Source organism: Ictidomys tridecemlineatus, unplaced genomic scaffold (assembly GCF_052094955.1).
Source record: "Ictidomys tridecemlineatus isolate mIctTri1 unplaced genomic scaffold, mIctTri1.hap1 Scaffold_314, whole genome shotgun sequence".
Lineage (NCBI taxonomy): Eukaryota > Metazoa > Chordata > Mammalia > Rodentia > Sciuridae > Ictidomys > Ictidomys tridecemlineatus.
In genome coordinates, this window is record NW_027522384.1 from 112,370 (window position 1) to 135,290 (window position 22,921).

General features: G+C 36.0%; 1 protein-coding gene across 1 annotated transcript in view; it reads right to left on the bottom strand.

The window, feature by feature from the left end:
- Nucleotides 1–22,921, bottom strand: part of LOC144373218 (transport and Golgi organization protein 1 homolog) — a gene marked incomplete at its 3' end in the record, with an annotated part of 134,986 nt that overhangs the window by 105,488 nt on the left and 6,577 nt on the right. The window contains exon 3 of the mRNA XM_078036330.1: nt 15,829–15,920. Coding sequence (XP_077892456.1) covers nt 15,829–15,850 — 22 coding nt within the window. The remainder of the gene's footprint in view (nt 1–15,828; nt 15,921–22,921) is intronic.

Genomic DNA, 22,921 nt, shown 5'->3' on the forward strand with positions numbered 1-22,921 from the left:
TGTATGTAAAAAATGCCTGACTTAAGTAGAAATACTGATCAGAGCATCTGTCACTAGTTAAAATACGAGATCTTTACCTGGGATATTTTTTGTTATTTTTATTTTAAATAAATGAAAATAGCCATTTACACAGTGACTAAACATGAATCATTGTTTCAGCTTTTTGAGAATGCTAGGAAATACCAGGTGTAAATGAGGGAGTAACATTGCTGTTAATCCAGGGCATGTGAAAGTTAAAAGGGGAAAGAATCTGGTTTAGTTTATGGCTTCTTGTGGTATTAACTGAAAGGGTAAAGTTTCTAAGCTGGAAGGCTTGAATTAAAATGTAAAAGATTAGGTATTATTGAGTTCCTCGGTTACACCCAGCTTCCTGAGTTAGTTGAGACAACACCCTACTAGCCATTTAGCCTAGGGCCCTATGCAGTTTGTCACAGGGCCCGAACCAATCAGTTTGAATGTGTACCCCGCTTAGGAATGACCAATCACCCCTGCCCGAGCTGTTCCCGCCAATGGATTTGCCAATCACGTCTCAGAGTTGTTGTTCAATTTCCCCGTGCCTCATGATGATTTGTTCTGATGTATGCAAAGCCCACCGCCCTCTCCAAAAAGTGTACTTAAGCTCTGCTTGACCTTTGCTCTGGGCTCTGGGCTGCTCTCCCTCCTTGAGTGAGCACAGAGCCCCAGCGCGCTGGAATGGATCCCCAATAAATCTCCTTTTGTCAATTGCATGGAGTAAGTCTCTTATGTGGTCTCTCCCTCCGATGATCCGCCGGACCCCCTTTACATTAACCATAGGTTTATCACAATTTTTTTTAAAGAGAGAGTGAGAGAGGAGAGAGAGAGAGAGAGAATTTTTTTTAATATTTATTTTTTAGTTCTCGGCAGACACAACATCTTTGTTGGTATGTGGTGCTGAGGATCGAACCTGGGCCACACACATGCCAGGCAAGCGCGCTACCGCTTGAGCCACATCCCAAGCCCTCTCACAAATACTAATGAATACAACACTTTGAAACACTGTATGGAAAAGTGAAATCTGGTGGTATAATCTGGATCTCTTAAACATTTTCTACTGAGTAACTCCGTTGGCTGAATAAGCAACAAAAGCTAACATTTTTTAAAAGGCCCTAGGAGAAAGTTCTCCTAGTAAAGGTCTTATGAAAAGCTGAAAATGAGGTCCTCATCACTGCCTTCCTCTAATTTCCACCACTACCAAAGCTACCCAACTATACTCAAGCAGCATAGTGCATTAGGACATGCAAAGACTTAAAATGCAATCCCTCCCCTTTAGAACCTTGTGTTCACTTGAGAGTACATAACTAATTTACAAGAAAGAGACAGTACACAGCCTCTGGGGTGGTACAGGAGAGTCCTATGGAACAAAAAAAAACAACAAATGCTGAGATGACAATTAAAACAATGGGCACTAAAGGAGAGTTTCCTATATACTAAGCACCAGCCTTAGGCCCTCTACACCAGCCTTAGGCCCTCTTAGCTTTATCACATTTGCTCCTCACAATTCCAGAGGCAGACTCTATTGTCATTCACATTTTATAAGGATGCTGAGACAAAGAAATGGAGGCTCAGGGGACTAAGTCACTTACACCAGAAATCAAATGTAGACATGCCTATTTCTACATTCATCTTCTTTGCCTGCTCCTAGGGCAGAGCCTGAAGAAGGCAGTATGGTCTACTACAGAGCTGCAGCCCCAGAGTCTGTTCTCCAGAAAACCAGTTTTAGGAAGACCATTGGGCTGAACCCAAGGATGGAAATCAGCATAGCTTAAGAAGAAGGGAGAGGCAGGCATTTAGGAGCAGAAAAACCATGAACAAAAGCACTCAAAGTAAAAGCTTAACATTCAAAGGAACAATAGGGAGATTAGCTTGATTAGTGTGTGGGTATATGTTTGGAATGGGAGAAGGTAGTTGGCAGGCTTTAATAAATATTTGTAAGTTTGAATAATGCGAGATAAGGTGAAAAGGGCCTTGAAAGCAAAGCTGAAGAAAATGCAATTAACCAACAAATAACTTGAGCAAATGTTCAGCCTCCCCAGTAATAAAAGCAATGTAAATTGAAACACCAAGGTCTTTTTCTTCTCACATTCCCTGAAATTTGCATAAAAAAATACTTATTTCTGGGGCTAGGGTTGTGGCTCAATGGTAGAGTGCTCTCCTAGCATGCATGAGGCACTGGTTCGATCCTCAGTACCACATAAATGTGAAACAAAAATACTGTGTCCACCTAAAACTAAAAAATAAATATTTTTTAAAAATGCTTACTCTTAGTACTAGGAAGATTGCACATGCTGGTAAATGTGTTGATTGGTATCAGTTAAAAGAAACTTGGCTATTAGTTTCATGGAATGTTTATATTCTTCAGTCCAGCAATCTCCCTTTCAATAATCATAAAAACATGGACAGGGGCTGGGGTTATGGCTCAGTGGTAGAGTGCTCACCTCACACGTGCGAGGTCCTAGGTTCAATCCTTAGCACCACATAAAGATAAATAAATAAAATAACGGTATTGTATCTAACTACAAACTAAAAAAACAAATTTTTTAAAAAAAGGACAAAGATAAAATTCATGAGAGAATATTCCTTGCATCACTATCTATAGTGGGGAAAAATCAGATAAAATGCTCAAGATTGTTGATTAAAATAAAAATAACTCTTTTAAAAAGAAAAAAGGCCAATTAGAGCAATAAACTTTATACTATGTGAAATGGAAAGTGAAACGTGTGACTGGAAGTGAAATGGAACCTGTTTTTTCAAGAAAATTAATTTATTAAGAAATATGACGGGCTGGTGATGTGGCTCAAGAGGTAGCGTGCTTGCCTGGCATGCGTGCGGCTCGGGTTCGGTCCTCAGCACCACATACAAAGATGTTGTGTCCGCCAAAAACTAAAAAATTTTTTAAAAATTCTCTCTCTCTCTCTCCCCTCCCTCTCTCTCTCTCTCTCTCTTAAGAAAAAAAAAGAAATATGACAACTTGTGGGTTGGGGTGTGGCTCAGTGGCAGAGCCCTTGCCTAGCACAAGTGAGGCTTTGGGTTCGATCCTCGGCACCACATTAAAAAATAAATAAATTATAAAATAAAGAACTCTGAAAAAAAAGGAAGAAAGAAAAGAAATATGACAATATGTAAAACCTAACAGTATAGAATGCAACAACAAGTCATGTCCTGTGACCTAGAAATCACACACAGGAGACTCTACTTGCAGAAAGAGGCTTACACATTAAAACACTTTATAAACAAAGATACACAGCAGTCTGTTAATTTTTTTAAAACTAGGAGGATTATAAATTATCAAACAAAAATGAAAAGTGATTCCTACCAGTGAAAAAAGAAGGGTGTGTGTAGAATAACTACAAATACATTTTATAAAAACTAAATACTCATGAATTAAAAAAAAGGTCCAGAAAACACAGCAAAATGACAACTGCAATGCAATAGCCTAGGTGAAGACAATAAAACTGTGTAACTTTTTCATATTTTTCTTAATAAGCACATATTACTTTCAACATACAAAGAGAGAAGAAGAGTGAAACAGAAGAGTAGGAGTGAATTCCTGGAAACCACAGCGTCATTCCCCCCCCCCAACGTTCTGCCCATACTTAACTACCCCATGTCAAATCGACACACTGGCCACAAAGAGGAGAGATGCTAGTTGGAAAGCAAACCTTTTGACTATAAGGAAAGAAAACTCAGCCATGGCACTGATACCAGGAAGTACCTGAAGGACCAAAAAACAAGGCTGAATGTTGGAAAAGAAAGAGTGTAGGAAAAGATTTGGGAGTCCAAAGACCTACTGAAAATGTACCAGTGTTTTCTTTTAATTCACAAATGCACCCAGGTCTCTGAACATTCAAGATTTTTCTAAGTAAACGGATCAAAAAATACAGAACAAGGAGAAGAGAAAATACTCTGACATATCATTTATTGTTCCCCATAGAGAATAAGATATTGCCAATTACAGAGTACCTCTGATTATAAAGAATACACACTAGAAATCAGGGAGTCCCTCTGAGAAATCTCCTTAAAGAGCTGGCCTACCTCTAAGCACTTCCTACCACATGAGCTATATCACATATACCATAGAGAAAAACGGGAAGAATCCTCAGATGCTCGCCTCTTGGATTATACCAGAACAATGGTATAATATTTGATTCCTCTCTCTTCTTCTTTATCATTGCTGTCACTTCACAATAAGACTGACCTGTTCCTTGATTGTGTTTTAGTTTATTTCATTGTAAGCACACTATATGTTCCGTGAGAATAGGCTGTTCTTAGATCTTTTTTGGTGTCACCTAGTACTAAGCCCTGTATACAGTTGATAGTTAATACATATTTATTGATAGATATCAGGCTAGGTGCTCAAAGTCATTCCAGACTAAGGTAAATTGAGAAACATGATTCCTTCTGCTACTGTGATTTTTTAAAATAATTCTATGAAGAGTGACATTACTCCAGGTGTCACTATACATGACTGTAATCCCAGCTACTTGGAAGGCTGAGGCAGGAGGATCCCAGCCTTGGCAACTTAATAAGACCTTATCTCAAAATAAAAAATAAAGAAGGCTGGGGATACAGCTAAGTGGTAGAGCACTTGCCTAGCAGGCATGAAGCCCAGGTGTAGTCCTTAGGACTACCAAAAAAAAAAAAAAAAAAGAAAGAAAGGAAGAAAGAAAGAAAGAAAAGAGGGTTATTATACAGAAGGCCCTAAAAAACCATTAAAAATTCTATTTAATGGGAGCAGGAAGAAACGTCCACAGAAAATGCCAGGGATTCCATGGGATTCAATTTTCATGGACAAGCCAACCAGTTTGGCAATGCATGAGGGCATAATTTTAAATGCAGTCATAGCTGAAAACAGGAAGGATATACACAATCATCAAGTATTTAGGGACAGTATGTTCCTTGGTGGAAGGCCACAACTTATAGTCATATGGCAAATGAAATACATGATATTATAAATGGTGGCATTGCAGGTAGCCCACAGAAGTTATTTACTTCACCACTAGAACAATATACTTTTATAATGATAAATAATTGAAAACTAGTTCATTGAAATATTGGAAAGCAATCAAGGAGAACACCACTAAAAGAACTTCTTTTCTCTGAAATATGGAAGCTTCAGGGAAAGTTCTCAATTAAAGCATTAAGGAGTTAGAGATGTCCTGTGCTGGGTTTCTGGGGGAAACTAGGCACTTGTGACCCTTAGAAGTCAGTGACACAGTATTTTTAATACACATAATTCCATTTCCAAATGCAGGTAGGGGAGGCAGAGCACCAATATTGCTCTTCGTTGACCACATTTTCTAGCAGCAATATAAACAAAAGGTGAGGGAAGATTTTCCCACATTAATGGAAGAACTGGAAGAGACACAGGGAGAAAGTGTGTTTAAAAGACATTAGCAAGAGCTCTGCTACAGCCACGTCTGCACAGTGCAGCGGGAGTGAGCTCTTCCCATGAGGGAGAGCAAAGTCCACAGTTACCTTCAGCATTCCACCTTGCTTTATAAGTAACTTTACAGTTGAGTCCAAGTCTTGCCTCTCCTCTTCCATTGTTCTTCAGAGATTTGCATCCTATTTTATAAATGTGTGTCATCCCCTCATCCCCTCAGTGCTTGAACCTACCTCGTATACTTGCTGAATGAATGATGAAGAAAAAAAATGTCAGAATGCCTAACCTGGACACCAGTTACACAGAAATGGAACCACAGGCATAGGAAAGCTTTGATTAAAGGGGTGACAGAGGGGATCAAGTGAATTACGGGACAGGGGTATGTAGCTGACCATTAGATGGATCTAAGTCAATTATTCAGATTTGAGAGGTTGTAGAAATAGATACAACTAAGATGAAGATGTCTTATGAGCAAAAGAAAGGCAAGATGTCATGAAATTGTGCTTATAGAATGCAAAATTCTAGTCTTCCAAGATTTAGCAACTGGATCAGACGTACTGATCCTTGTCAAATGAAGCTAATCTAACCCTAACTTCTGTCAAGCCCAGCTGGTTTGCCCTGACCCAGACAGCCTCATGTTCCAATTCTATAGAGGCAGTTTGTAGAGAACAAAGCAGTTAGAGTTCAGAGGACAGAAAAGAAAGAAACTTGGCAGAAAAAGAAAGAGAGATTATTCAGAACAATTGGCCTAATTTGAGTTCAGAGGCAAAAAAAGTCACATCAGAATACCACATTCAATTGAAATAGAACAGGGATTTTTGACACAGAAACAAAAATAATTAAATGCCAATTCCCATAAATTTAGAAAGATCATTTGACTTCACACTATTTGGCCTTATGATAAGAAAACCAATATATGGGTCAAATTCCAAAAGTAAACCAGAGTTTGTGATAACAAACATGTTAACACTGTTAGCTTATTAGAGATTAGCTGTGAACCAGGAAGATAATTCATAATGTCAAAGAGCATTTTCAAGCTTGGATTCAGAATCTCTATTTTAATGTTTTACAAAACTTGGTTCATGTGTGAAGACATACATATACTTTGTTTCTGGGTGCTATGGTTTTGGATATGGTTTATCCCTCAAAAGGACATATGCTGGAAGATTGGTATCCAATAAAATGATGTTGGAGTAGTCAAACTTTTAAGGGGTAGGGCCTCATGGAAGGTAACTAGGTTACAGGGTTACTTATACCCTCATGAATGGATTCATGATGTCTTGGAATAGGTCAAACCTCATGGGACTGAATTAGTTCTTGATAAACTGGGCTATTGGAAAGCAAAGCCACACCATGCAATTGGCCCTTCTACGCAGTCCATTGGTTTCCTTTCTACTTCCTGACCATGTTGTGATAGCCATGGGTGTGGGGGAGGGAACTTTTCCAGAATACTAGCACCATGCTGTTTGGACCACCTTCCACCACCAGAATCATGAGCCAAATAAATCTCTTTTCTTTATGCACTACCTAGCATCACGTGTTCTGTTACAGCAACATGAAATGGACTAAGGAATTACATGAAAATTTTTTAAATGCAAGCTATTTACAAGAATGAATTATAGCCACATCAGTGTTTATATCAGCTCAATTCAAAATAGCTAAGCTATGGAACCAACCTAGGTACCTTTCCACAGATGAATGGATAAAGAAAATGTGGTATATATACAAAATGGAATGTTAGTAAGCCATAAAGAAGAGTGAAATTATGGCATTGGCTGGTAAATGGTTGGAACTGAAGAATGTCGTGCTAAGTGAAATAAGCCAGTCCCCCAAAAAACCAATGGTTGAATGTTATCTCTAATACGTGGATGCTAACACACAGTGAAGGAAAGTGGAGAGGAGAAGAATAGAAGTTCAATTGGATTAGATAAAGGAGAATGAAGAGAAGGGAGTGGAGAGGAGAATAAGAAAGATAGTACAATGAACTGAACATAACTTTCCTATGTTCATATGCGAATACATGACCAGTATAATTCCACATCATTTACAACCACAAGAATGGGATCCTAATTAGAATAAGCTATACACCATGTATGTATAGTGTTAAAATACACTCTACTGTCATATAAAAAAAATAAAAAAAATTAAAAAGAATGAATTATACAGAACCGTATATCTAGACCCTTGTACTATTTCATATTTCTTTAAACTACATGTAGGAAATATGTAAAGAAAATAAATTTTCATATTAGGCTAAAATATATTTATTATCTTCCTATATTTAAATCACTGTTCCTAATGAAAACATTTTCAATGCTTCTGAGATGACCTTGAACATCAGACATCAATGTAGTAACACACATTGCTTAATTCACTCGTTCCCTGACCTTGTCCTTCCTTTTAATGGAACTTGACTTTTAGAATTTACCATTCTCAGACTAGTCATGTGCTTCAGGAAGAGCTAACATATATTCCAGGCCCAACTGAAGAATCCTGATTTGTCTAAGCTAATTATGGCAGATCTATTTCCCCCACCCGGGTTAAGTTGGGACATGTTAAAAATTAACTTTGGTCAATAATATGTGAATAAAAATCTGTAGGATGTGGAGGTGGGGACATAGAAACACACACAGGAGGAAGTGTCATTGTTTTCAAAAAGAAATAAGAAACACAAGGCTTCTAAATATTGTGTTTCAACTCTAACATCTGGAGGATGGCTCCAACATCTACATAATAGCAGCCATCTTGTAACCATCCAGAAAGCCCCCTGGGTCCATGCCTTCACGTCTAGGATGGCACAGTAGAAACACAGAGAAAACACATGCTTCAACCTGAAAAAAATGAATCCCCCTTAAAACATCCTGGTTACATATGTAATAACTTTTCCCTGTTTAAATTCTGATTTGGGTTTTTTATTAGTTGTATCCAAAAGCATTCTAACTACTATTAAGTCTGAACTATTTCAAACTTACATTTAAATATTAAAAAATGGAGCTATTATTTGAGGGATGAAAAATGACAATGACAAGAGTATGCTACTTAATTTTTTTAACCACACAAATATAAAATAAAGATATTGTGTCCACCTATAGCTACTTAATTTTTTACTAGGACATCTAGCCCAAGGTACAGAACTCAGTACTTCTAGTGAATCCTAAAGTCTATTATATTTCAAAGGTGTTTACTACTCTATTCCCCCTTCACTACTTGCCTCCCCTCCTTCCCCACTTACAAGCAAACACATAAGTACACATACCACAGTCTGACAGATTAGGTCCTCAGCCTGCTGACCAGTTCATCATCCAGACTGGCGGTGCTACTTTCCCCATGTCATGACTTTAGGAAAATGGAAAGTATCTTCTTCTAATAACGGTAAAGACAAACACCAAAAAAGTAATATACTGCTCATGACAGGCTCTGTGTACTGGTGAATAAATGCTTTGTACATGAAAATAATTTGTGTTCCAGTCCTGCCACTTTCCAGCTATATGACAGCAGGCAAATAACTAAAATTCACTCCCTGTCGTTTTACTCCATTGTGAGGTGATGATGATATTACTCACCTTGCAAGGATCTCGTGAAGGTTAAATTAGACACACATAAAAAATTTTATTGATCATATTTTTATCAAAAATAGTTTTGTGTGTAACAACAATAGTTGGAAATTTCTGGAATTTCAAAACTATATGTTACTAAAATCAATAGTTACTAGGACTGAATTCTGAACAAATTATAAATGTTATCTTAAGTTCTAAGGAAACCATTCCCTCTGGCCTTAAGTTCTTTGACTCCATTTTCTCATTTGGAAAACAGCTCTGTGGTGTTTCTCTACAGGTAGTGAATGAGCAACAAATACAGCTTGTAAACTTCCTGATAAATGAATACTTTATCTCATAGCCCTGGAAGCAACCCTGACGTCTTAAATTATGTAATCCTGGTATTACATTATATTAGTCTGGCTCATATAAAATGTAAGCTACAAAAATATCAAAGCTAAGAAAAAATATTTACTCATGCTTTTACATGCAGAAAGAGGATGCATGCATTGCCAAGATTCCATAGAACAAGCTCAAACGAGAGCAACAATGCCTCAGTTATTAGAGAGGGCAATGGCCTGAAGCAGTCCTAAGGAACAAAGATTACTTGGTCCATGCAAGAGTCAATATTTAAGCATACAATGAGTAATTCCCACTTTAAGTTCATGAACATATTTCTTTTCAAGAACTTCTTTTTGGTTACAAATTTCATTTGTGGTCTCCCTACCTATAATCCATGAACCTATGAATGAACAAAACGTTGAAACATGAAACTCTCCAGTAAACAAAAATGTCAGTACAGACTTAATTCTGACTAGACCATCTCAACAAGGTTATACAAGACTTGTACTGTACTTCTCAGTCTCCAAAAATACTCATTTATCTACCCTGGCTAAAGCAACAGATTGAATGTTCTACAAAGATTTGTGGTAAATGCATGAATGACACCTCCAGACTATATCAAATCATGGGGCTCTTAACTTTAAATCATTATTATTTAAAATCCTCTGACAAGTAAAGTGCCTCTTTGGGAGAATGAACCTCATATTCCACATTAGAATCATTTAAATTCAAATGAATATTATTGTTGCTAATAGAAACTTCATTTCTAAATATTTTTTTCAAATGTTCTAGTCATGCTATAAGCTAAAAATAACCATTAAATTATATTAATGCTAGCTTTGTGATCTTGAGCAAATCACTTAATTTTCTGCACCTTAATTTTCTTATCTGTTAAATGAAAATGGGATTGGGTGACTTTTTAGGTCCTTTAGAAAATAAAGACAAATAATAATTGTTATCATTTATGTCATTTTAATTAAAGATGTGAAAAATGTAACCAAAGATTCTGTAAAACATTAAGTCTAAAAGAAATTGAACCACAGCCAAGAATTTTTGTAAACCCCAAATCCCCTCTCGATAGCACCAAACAATTGAGTTTTACAGAGTTAACTATGAAAAAGGTAAATTTCTTATTAGTAAAACTGATAACCTCCTGGGCTAATTTAATTCATTCCCTACTTGCCAACCAGAAATGTATGATTTTTACCTTTCTGGTTTAACAGCATAATGTTAGAAACTTTAAGGCCTACTCTTGCCTCATCTCTTATATACATGAAAACAGTGAGGCTCACTCAAAAAAAGAATACTTATGGGCATTCTCATCCATAGCCTACCTGCCTGCCCCTCTATAGGGTATACTGTATTTTCTCTTGCCTTTGTCTTACTTGCAATAAACTGCTCTAATAACTTCCCCACCAAAAACATAAAATCCACGAACGAAAAAAACTACATAATTCATATTGTCTTCCAACACCCACAGAAAGGGTCTTAGAGTCAACTCAAGCAAACTTCTCCCCTGCGCCCCACCCCCACTGAAATCAACATACCATATTAAAAATGTGTGATTATTGGTCCACATTCAGACTTTGAATGAACGAATGAAGTGGCTTGTCTCCCACAGTTAGGGCAATGTAAAATCTAAAGACATACACCAAAAAAGTAATATACTACTCATGACAGGCTCTATGTATTGATAAATAAGTGCCCTGTACATGAAAATAATTTGTGTTCCAGTCCTGCCACTTTCTGGCTATATGACAACAGGCAAATAACTAAAATTCACTCCCTGTGGTTTTACGCCACTGTAAGGTGATGATGATATTGTTCACCTTGCAGGGATCTCGTGAAAGTTAAATTAGACACATAAAAATGGCCTGGCACAAGCCAACCATGGAATAGGCAAAAGACACTAAAAGACATGCCATCTGCCTTACAAAACTTCTCCCTTCCCTCAAGGTAAGTTGAACAGAATCCAATGCAACAGATAGCTGCCATATTTTTCACTGGGCTGTCAGTTCCCCTTAGGCACAGAATATTTCTGATTCATCTCTGCATGCTAGTACCCAGCAGATTGAAAACATAATGAACGTTATTCAATGGGGAAAATGAGAAATTCTTTGGGTCTGAGGATGTTAATATTATCCCAGACCCAGTGAAAGAAAGTTCCAATTTTCAGTTTGGCCAAATAGGTAAGTGTTTACTACAAGCTTCTATGTGGTTCAAAGCAAATAAGCTATTCTGAATTCTAATAATTACATTCTCTAAAATATAAAAAACTCAATTGCCCTAAAGCTCTCAATTTTAGTTTTGAAAAACCAATTCTTTCCTAAACAATGGAGTGGGTAACCACAGAAACTTGTGGAATCTCTTTTCCTAGAAAACACGAAGAACAGGAAAGAAGCCAGTCAGTCTGGAAATGGCTTCAAAATCTGCCGATAAGCAAGAAGTTGGGCTGAGTTAGATGCCCCTTGAAGGGTTCCTCTAGACCTATGCCACTAAGAAAAATAATTCTAATAATTCTGTCATTTATGTCCAAGAAAATAAAATTAATCTAACATCTCCCAATACAGTCATTGGAAATTATTTTATTTGGATCTAGTGATGCTTTTACAAACCCATTTTCTTCTTAAATTATAGTAAACTGTACTAAGCTCTTAATTTGAATATGAGCTCCTTAATAATACAGAATAGAAATTGCACTTAACACAGTAAACAAAATTATTTATTCATTTCTCTTTTTCAGTCTATTTCATGACCTTAAATCTACTCATCCCCAAAGCCTTATAAGAAATACTATTTCCTCAAAAATACATCACTCTATTTTTTCCATTTACAGATGTCCAAGGCATTCATTACCCAAATCACAATGCACAGGTGATTAGTGATATCTTCTATTTTCATCTGATTCACAAGTAACAGTTTATTTCTCCCCAGCTGAACTGTAAGCTCAAAAGCCCAAGTTTTGGAGCCCTCATGTTTAAACTGAATTCAAGGTAAGTACTTATTCATCATTAAGTTCTTATTGGCTCACAGGTTGAGTTTAAGCAAAAGGAAAATGTAAAAGCAATACTATTTAACTCTGCACACTGAGCACCTGTATGAAGTTTTGGCAAAGCAGACACTCCACAAAGTCAAAAATAAAGCTTCTCAGACTACTATATATTGGCACTTGCCACTTAGCTGCAACTAACATAGTTGAAGGTTAAGACACACAAGGGACCCAGAGTTAAAGATGCAATTGGTTTAGCTGCTACCCTATAAAGAATGAGCAGCTATCAAGGACGGTCCATTCACATACAGATGGCAGCTACTATAGAAAAGCAGAAAGCACAGCACCTTCCCCAGAAAACAGGGCTATGCATGTTCCGATTTTACATGGAATCCATTATTCATTCTGTCAGACTAAGTCAGTTAAATGACAACAAACAGAAAGGAAAGGAGTGTTAGAAAATTACAGTGTAATAACATGACTGTAAAACTTGTATTTTCTCACTATTCATAATTCAAAGAACACATCTAGATCAGACCAATGGGCTCAAAAGCTCAATCTTAAGTGCATTCCACACACTCATACAGAGAGGCAGACCCCTGGTCCTTTCTCCACATATTAAATGAAAACTTCTGGTCCCTACTATGTGTCAGGTACTGTCTAAGGCATTGGCACTTTATCAAACATGCAATTCTAGTAACATTATATAAAGTCTCAGCTTCATATTTTAGAGGGAAGACACCTCAGGCTTGGCCCAACCTCTTATTTGAGCAAGAAGAAACTCAAGGAACAGAGAGGATAACCTCGTTGGTTATTGTGGCTTTATGAGAACAAAGGCAGGAGTAGAAAACAAACTTTTTATCCCCCCCTCCCCAGTAATAAAATTTACTTTTTCTACTAAGCAAGTATTTCTATATGCTTCCTACACACCAGACAGTATACAAGGTACCAGATACACAGGATTCTGACCCTGGTGCTGTCCTCAAAAGGCACAGTCTAACAGCAAGGCAACAGACAGAAACAGCAAACCATATCTCTAATTGTTTAGGACTTCAATTTTAAAAAAAATAATAATAAAGTTGTAATAGTTTGTTGTAGACTCTTAATAACCCCATGAAGATAAAATCTAGATCTTACTACTCCTGTCATATAGATTGAGAAACTGAAGTATGGAGTGAATAAGGGACTCTACTAAGGTCATCTCCAGTGGCAGCAAAATGCCTAGAAACCAAGTTTATTTACTCCAAGGTAGACATTCTTTTCACACTAGATGGAAAAAAAGCAGATGTTCTTTTTATGTTCAGTTCCTTTCCGACCAAGAGCACACATTTGCAAGACTGCATGCAGAACAACCTGTGGTTGTGAAAGCAAATTTAACTGGCTGTGAGGTGTCATCAGCTGAGGTTAGTTATTTGATGACTGAGTAATCACCCAACAAGACATTGTAAGTAGCATTCTTAAAGTGCCCTTTATATATACAAAGAATAGATGGAAACGGTCCTATCCTTCGGGGAATTAATATGTAGAAAATGGGTATATAAATATTTCAACAAAAAGTGACAAAATTAAATAAACTACAAAAGTAGAATAATCACAAACAATTGCAAATTTAACAAACTAAATGTTTTGCAGAACTTCTAAGAAGACCTGCCAAGAAACTGATAATTCAAGAGTTAAATAGAAAAGAGAAGCCTGTATAGGAGATGACACATGCCAGTCTTCTGATTATTGAAATACAGGCTCTTACTAAAAAATGTTCACCACACTTAAGTAAAATATCAACTTCCTAATTCCTTCATTTCACTTTCCACCATTAGTCAAAATAATTATACAAATATTCCATTTCTCTTCTTCTAGGAAAGTTATTAATTTTGTAATCTTCTCTATTCAAAAGAAATGAATTTCCATCAGTGTGACTTTAGCTAAAAGGGTAAAACTGTGTGATCTCATCGCCCTTTTATTCTTCTATCCTCTTTCAGTTGCAACCTAAATGAAATTAATGATCATTTTTCTCTGGTGCACAGTAAAATTTATATACACATTCAAGAAGAGCAATTTTAACATTAACTTTAATTGTTACTTAATATCATATTTTATTCATACTACTAAACATCATCATGGTCTCATAAAAAGATACAACTATTTTAAACTTAAGCACACTGTAGAATTATTAACAAATTAGACAAAGTTAAAAAGAAACAAATACTAGTAATTTTCAGTTAATGACAGGAAAAATTACTTTAAGAATGAGCTAAAGGGGCTGGTGTCATGGCTTGGTGGTAGAGCAGTTGCCTACCATGCGTAAGACACTGAGTTCAATCCTCAGCACCACCTAAAAATAAATAAATAAAGGTATTGTGTCCATCTACAACTAAAAATATTTAAAAAAAATAACAGGCTATAAAGTAAAAATTATAATCATGCTACCAAAGTAGTAATATTTATTTTAAAAATACAACTCAGGGGAGAAAAAAAAAATCTCTTAGTATTCCTGCATTTACTCAGGGGATTCAAACTTAGAGCCAGTTACCTTTCTTTGAAATATTTGGTGAATTTTACAGGCTGATAAGCAGCAATTTTCAGAACCACCACAGCAGGTTTCACTAGAATTACCACAAGCATATCAAAAAATTATTTCATCATATCTTTTAGTTCTTAAAACTTAATTTCATCACAAGAAGACATATTTTAATAAATACCAGTTTAAAATCTAAATTTGAAGCAAAAACATAGTAACTTGTTTAGGGAAGAGAGAAGCTGGGCTTGAATTCATGTTTAGGTCCTTAAGACAATGACTTGTATGTCAAATTGGATTCTAAAAGTTTAAGGGAGTAATTAAACATGCAGCGACAGTGACATCTAGTGTTAACAGCTGCAAGCCAACTACACTACTATTAAATCCTCAAATGCTGAAGAACTATCCAAAGCTTCTCTTTAAGAACAAACAGAACTTGTGCATTATATTAAATAATAATAATAACCAAAATGGTTCCATAGATTTCCTTCCAGACATTAAAAAGCCTTACTGAAAAAAACAGAGTAAATTAAAGACCAAAAAGTAAATGCATTATTTATTTCACACAGTCAACATCTCCAACTTTCTCCCTTCGTTTAGGAGAGTAATGAATGCACAGGTAGTCTGGAAGGTGTTCTGATAAGAGTTTCACAATCTTTTAAACTTTCGCCTATATGATTAAAGATACTGCACAGATAGTAAATACTCGATAACACATCAGGAAAAAAGAATGTAGGACATTTCAGGAATACTTGAAGAAGACACAAAGAAAAAAGAATAGTTACTGCAGTGAGAAACAAGTCTATATTTCAGCCCTGGCTTCCTTGCTTTATATTTGTTGATTTGAAAGGTCAACTTTGTAATCAGTTGATATTTTTGCCCAAGGATTTAGAATTTGGCAGCACAGGTTAATTCATTATACCATTTTTATAGTTTTATGCTACAGATGAATCTGTAAAAGTAAGCAAAATTTCGACAATTATTTTTGGCCAGGACAATTTTGTGTAAAAAGAAAAGTTAGCATTAGATGAAGCTTACTTACCTATTTGTTTTGGAAAGTTCATCCTTTCCCCTTTTAACTCCAAAAATTCTTGTGATCAAGGAACTAAAGAGAAGAGTGGATGAATTTCTCACCTATTATAAAAATAAACACACAATATGGGTCAAGGAATATTTATGGCATGAAATCAACATGTATAATGGTCAACTAGGTATTCCAATCATTATACCATTGGCTAGTGTAGGACTAAAGAAAACATGGTTTGTTTTCACAAAATGAGACAACTTTTTTAAAAAAAACTTAATAGTAATTGACTCAATGAACTCTTAAATTAAGCCCTAACTCCAAACACAATATAGTTTTTTCCTATTCTAATATTATCAATTGATTTCATTTTGTCCTTGAATTGAATCACCAAACAGTACTTTAAGAAAAAAAAACTATTTTTCATATCCTTCCTGACAATGATTATTCTAGACCTCAACTCTTTTCACTTATTTTTCTGTACTTACCTACCTGTGAGAAAATACTTGTAAGACTTAATTTCAAAGAATCCATGTAATAAATAGTCAAGAAAATACTTAATATTCCAAATGCCATTAACTTCACAATGCCAATAATATAGCCAAGGGATATTAACCCTAAAATTATATGATAGAACTGATTAATAAAAACAAGAGGCAAGAATAATGTTAATAAACTTGGATCATTTCTCCAAGACACTACAGAGTATGTTTTCCAAGCCAATGCATCAAGATACTTTGGAATTTCACGACAATGTCTTGAATATTCTAGCATTATTGGTCTTCCTCAATCACCTTGCCAAATCAGAGTAGAGAGGTTTAAGTATGTACTGCCTTCCTTATGGTGTGCAAGGCAATATATCAGCACCACAGAGAATATCTAGAAATAGAAGACACACAATTGCTGCCATCATAGAGCTTATTTTCTAATTAGGTAAGTGATCATATGGTATGTTAAGTAGCAATATAATCAGAAAAGTCATTAAAAGTAATAATGCAGGCTGGAGCCATAGCTCAGTGGTAGAGCCCTTGCCTCGCACATGTGAGGAACTGGGTTTGATCCTCAGCACCACACAAAAATAAATTAATAAACAAAGATTTTTTTAAAAAAGTAATAACTTGAGATTTAGAAAACCACTTCCTGAAACCATTGCATAAGGGTCACAAACTCAAACGCCCAGTAGAAGCAGGGAGCAACAGAGGCAGCAGTGGACTGTGTCTAATTTAGTCCCTGCTCAGCTTCAGCTGACTAGCTGCCATGAAGGAATGCAAGCCTAATGTTGCCAGATCTTCTGCTTTTTTAACAGAAGCCAGAAACATGATTTTTATGTGAAATCTCACTATTTTGAAATGTTGGCAACAAATTAAAGAAAAGGGGTGGTGGAAAAATGACCATAGAGTCCAAATAAAATTCATACCAAAATTGCAATGAAACCCTAATCTTGGACAGATCTACTTAGGTCCATTCAATAGTCAGCAAACATTAATGGAGTCCCTACTACATGCCCTGCCTAATATGCCCAAACTGTAACAAATAGATCCATCCTGTCAATATCAGTATCACCTCTGCCTATCACAGGTCTTGATTATCTTACTCAGTCTCAGAAGGCTTGGTAAGGACATTTAGGACACCATTACTTCCCTCAAATCATAACAATGATAAAACACAAAAAGAAAGGTTAAAAGTAGGGCTCAGTGATAGAGTGCTTGCCCAGCACCACAAGTAATAACAAAAAAATAAACAAAACACAACAGAAACACAAATTCCATTTTGCCCTAAACCAAACTCTCTGACAAAGGCTGCCAGATGCACTAAAGTTAAACATCTGGAGATGTTGAGAATACACACTTTAAACAAAACCATAGGGTTTTTTTTTCACTTTGTGAAACAGGCACAACCCAGAAATAAAATTCTTTTTTTTTAATCAATAGACTGAGGGCAAGAGACAGATAATGCATTTTAGTAATATTAATATGGACAAATGGAGCCGGGTGCAGTGACACACGCCTGTAATCCCAGAAAGGCCGGGGGACCACAAGTTCAAAGGCTGAGGCAGGGGGACCACAAGTTCAAAGCCAGCCTCAGCAACTTACTGAGGCCTGAGCAGCTTAGTAAGACCCTGTCTCTAAATTAAAAAAAAAAAAAAAAGATGAACCAATGGGTATCAATACTATCAGCTTGATCCATCCTGCATAGGCTGAATGTTTGTGCCTCCTTCCCCAAATACATATGTAGAAATCCTAACCTTCAAAGTGATGGCTTTGGGAGGTGGGGTACTTAGGATATGATTAGGTTATGAAATCTTTACACTTATAAATGAAATATTAAATGCTCATATTAAAGAGACCAGAGAGAGAGAGAGAGAGAGAGAGAGAGAGAGAGAGAGAGATCCATTGCCCCCTTTAACCTTTTACAAGATAAGGCAACTTCTATGAACCAAAAAGCAGGCCCTCATGAGACACTGAATCTGCTGGCACATCGATCTTGGATTTCCCAGCCTCCAGAACTATGAGAAATAAATTTTTGCTGCTTATAAGTCACCCATTCTGTGGCATTTTGTTATAGCAGCTCAAACAGACCAAGAAATCCATTATAAAATTCCTCCATTTAGTAGCCAATTATGATCAATACCTATTCTGATACATATAGCAAAACGGTGATACTCTATCAGAACTTCTGCATTAATTACTTAACATTCCCAGAAAAAATTTTAAAAACTTTCCCTAATCATCTATTTGGTTACCCTGTTCACTCAATACAGAATTATTTGCATGTATTAACCAATTTTCCATTCAGGGCAGAGCAAACCTCCAAAAGTAATCAATTGATGATACTTGGTTTTATTTATTTATTTTTTTTAAAGAGAGAATGGGGGGCGCAGAGAGAGAGAGAGAGAGAATTTTAACATTTATTTTTTCTTAGTTCTCGGCGGACACAACATCTTTGTTGGTATGTGGTGCTGCTGAGGATCGAACCCGGGTCGTACGCACGCTAGGCGAGTGCACTACCGCTTGAGCCACATCCCCAGCCCCCAATACTTGGTTTTAATATTTTAAAAATGACTTTCCCTTCTTTGAGATACAATACACATACTGTAAAATTCACCATTTTGAAGTATACAAGTCAGTGGTTTTTACTATATTTCTAAAGTGGGAGACTATCACCACTAAATCAACAATATTTTCACAGCCCCAAAATGAAACCCTGCACACATTAGTCATCATTTTCCCTCCACCCATAGTAGGAAAGCACTGATCTATTTCTGTCTCTAAATATTTGCCTATTCCAGACATTTCATATACATAGGTTCATGAAACAGATGGCCTTTTATGTAAGCCTTCTTTCACTCAGCACAATATCCTCAAGATTCACCCATATTCTAACATTTTTTGATATGTTCTTCCTTTTTATGGTAATATCCCATAATAGAGATATATCACATTTTTTAAATCTGTTCAGCATTTGATGGGACATTTGGCTTGTTTCCCATTTTTTGGCTATTATGGATAATGCTACTGAAAACATCTGTGCACAAATTTTTGTATCAATATGTTTTCACTTCTCTTAGGTATACATCCAGAAGTAGTATGGTAAATTATTACAGTAACTCTGCTTGTAGGAACTGCCAAAATGGTGGTACCATTTTATATTCTGATTAGCAATATATTAGGGCTTCAATTTCACCAATTCTGTGATTCTGCACATCTTCCTCAATACTTTTATTGTCCATCTTTTTAATCTTAGTGAGTACAAAATGGTATCTCATTGTGGCTATGATTTGCATTTCCCTAATGATGCTAAACATCTTTTTATGTACTTATTGACCATCTGAATATCTTTTGGGGGGAAATATATTCAAATGAATTGTCCATTTTTTTAATTGGGTTATCTTTTTATTATTATTGAGTTCTAAGAGTTTTCTGTATATTCTTAATTTTGATCAAGTCTAATTTACCTATGTTATTTTCTGTTGCTTGTACCTTAGGTGTTGTATCTAAGACACTGTTAACCCACTCCAAGGTAGAAAAACTTACACAAGTTTTCTTCTAAAATTTTTATAGCTCTTACATTTAGATTTTTGATCCATTTTTAGTTCCTCAAACATGAAATTCATTCCCTTGCATTATAGCTATCTAATGGTACTAGTACTATTGGTTGAAAGAACTATTCTTTCTCCATTGATCTTTGAGCACTATTTTTTAAATTTTTTGTGGAGATTTATTTCTGGACAATCAATCCTATTCCATGATTTATATGTCTATCCTGATGTCAAATCCATAATCAAATTTACTACTGCTTAGTAGTAATTTTTGAAATTGGGGCCTATGAGCCCTTTGACTTTTTTTCAAGATTGTTTTGTCTAGTATGGGACCCTTGTATTTTTTTAACATATATTAGGACCAAAATATTAATTTATGCCAAAAAATATTCAGATGGAATTTTAACAGAAATTATGTTGAATCTGTAGATCAATTTGGGGAATATTATCATCTTAATGATAGAACGTCTTCCAATAATGAACATGGGATATCTGGTCCTCTTGCATTTCTCTGAATAATGTTTTCAGATTTTCAGTGTGAAAGGTTGCACTTTTTCTGTTAAATTAATTTCCTTTTAAAAAATATTTTTATTAGTTATTGATGGGCCTTTATTTATTTGTTTATATGTGGTGCTGAGAATAGAACCAGTTTCTCACACATGCTGGGCAAGCACTCTACCACTGAGCCACAACCCCAGCCTCATCTTCTGTTAAATTTATTTCTAAAGTATTTTATTCTTCTTTATATTTTTATTAGTGCATTACAGTTATACATAATAGTGGTATTCTTTGTGACATGTACATACATGCATATATTGTAATTTACTCCATTTCATTCTCTAGACTTCCCCTTTCCCTCCCTTCCTCCTTTCCTGAATCCCCTTTCTCTACTGATCTTTCTTCTATTTATTTTATTACCTTTATTTATTTAATTTTTAATAGGTGCATTATAATTATACATAAAACTGTGACTCATTGTGATATATGCATACAGCACATAGCATAATTTAGTCCATTTAGTCTTCCTCCACTCCACCCTGCCCTTCAATGACTTTCTTCTATTATACTATTCTCCCTTCTGTTTTCATCAGATTCCCTTTTATTATTCCTTATTTCTCTTCACTTCCACACAGGAGAGAAAAGATTTGACCCTCGTCTCCCTGAGTCTGGCTTATTCACTTAGCATGTTGTTCTCTAGTTCTATCCATTTATCAGCAAATGATATAATTTCATTCTTCTTGATGGCTGAGTAGAACTCTATTGTGTACTGCCAGTGTCTCGGCTGGCACTGAATCACGAGCCACTACACAGCTTTGTAGATTCAAATAGCAATTCTTTATTCCAGAACTCACACCGGCCTCCAGCTAACATGTTCTGATCCAATCTCCAAAATCCCGCCGCCCCCAATCACCTACTCCACAGAGGCTTTTTCCAAATCCAATTTGAATCTCAACAGGAACACGCAGCAGGAACACCCTAATCCCAGCAGCAATAATCTTCAACCTCCAACTTCCCTAAAACCCCTATTGTCTTAAAGTGGGAATGCCTTAAACCCAAATTATCTTAAGCCCGGATACTTCCTCAAACCTGCAGGATACTTCCTCAAACCTGGATCCACCCTCATTCACCTTGAGCAGGGTCGCCTTTCTCAAACACACATGCAAGGTCACAGCGGATTTCAAAGGCAAGTCCATTTAACATGGGGTACGCTGGCAAGGATTTTGAATCGTCATTTCTACTTGGCAATGGCCCTCAGCAGTGTACATATGCCATACATTTTCTTCTCTTCTTTTATTCTTTTTTAAAAATTCTTTTTGAATTAATGTTTGGACTATTCATTGCTCAAGTAAAAATGATTTTGATACTTTTATCTTGTATTCAGCCACCTCATTGAACTTGTTTATTAGCTCTAATTTATGTGAGTGTGTTCCTTAGGATTTTCTACATAAAAGATCATGGCATCAGAAAATAAAAACAGTTACACATTCCTTTATTACATCTTATTTTGGCCTGATTGCCCTAGTTAGGAGTTCTAATGTAATGCTGAACATAAGTGGCAAGAGTGTATACCCTTGACCTTTTACTGATCTTAAGGGAGAGCTTTCAGTTTTTCACCAGTAAGTATATGCTATGTTTTCCACTGCTGTTCTTGATCAGGTTGAGAAAATTCCATTCCTAGTTCATTGAGTGTTTTTAATCATGAAATGGAATTAGATTATTGTCAAATGCTTTTTCTACATCTGCTTAAACATCATTTAATTTTTGCCCTTTATTCATTACATGTTACATTAGCTCATTTCCTATGCTGAGATGTATACTGTTTTAAAACTGTTGAAGTTAAAAAACAGACCACTAAATAGTTATTATAAAGGGTCAGTTGGTCCCATTATTTTTGAGACTGTGGCAAGGCAAACCATCATGGCAGGGAGCATGTAGTAGAGAACAACTGTTTACCTTATGGGAGTCAGAAAGCAAAAGAAAAGAGAGGAGGGATGTAGGTCCCAACAGGATTTTCGAGAGCACGCCTCTATGACCTAACTTCCTCCCACTAGGCCCCACCTCCCAAAGGTTCTATTACTTCCCAATAGTACCACAGGATGGTGATCAAGCCTTTCACACATGGGCCTCTGGGGAAATTCTTAGATCCAAACTATAGCAACAGTAATACAATAAAAGCAAATTCCTTTGGGGAAAAATGAATGAAGGAGTAGGCAAGTTAAAAAAAGATTAAAAACAGAATTAGTGGTAAAGTTGAAAATGCAGAGATTAGAACAACTGTCAAGTAATTCTACCTATAAACAATTCTTTTTATCAGGGAAAACCAGAATACTTCCTGCTCTCTACCTCTTTCTTCACTGAGTCTCCAACATATGGTTGGCAGGGACTTGGTAGTCAGCTGCAAAGTGACAACTGTTACCAAAGTATTTCTCTTCTATTCATTGAATAGATAATTTTTTTCTTTCTTTCTTGGCATAAGAAAGCTTCTATATATAGACTTGTATAAGAGAAGAATTTATTAGCTCTAATTTATTAGAAAATTAGGTTACACCAGGTTGTATGCGTGTGTACAAG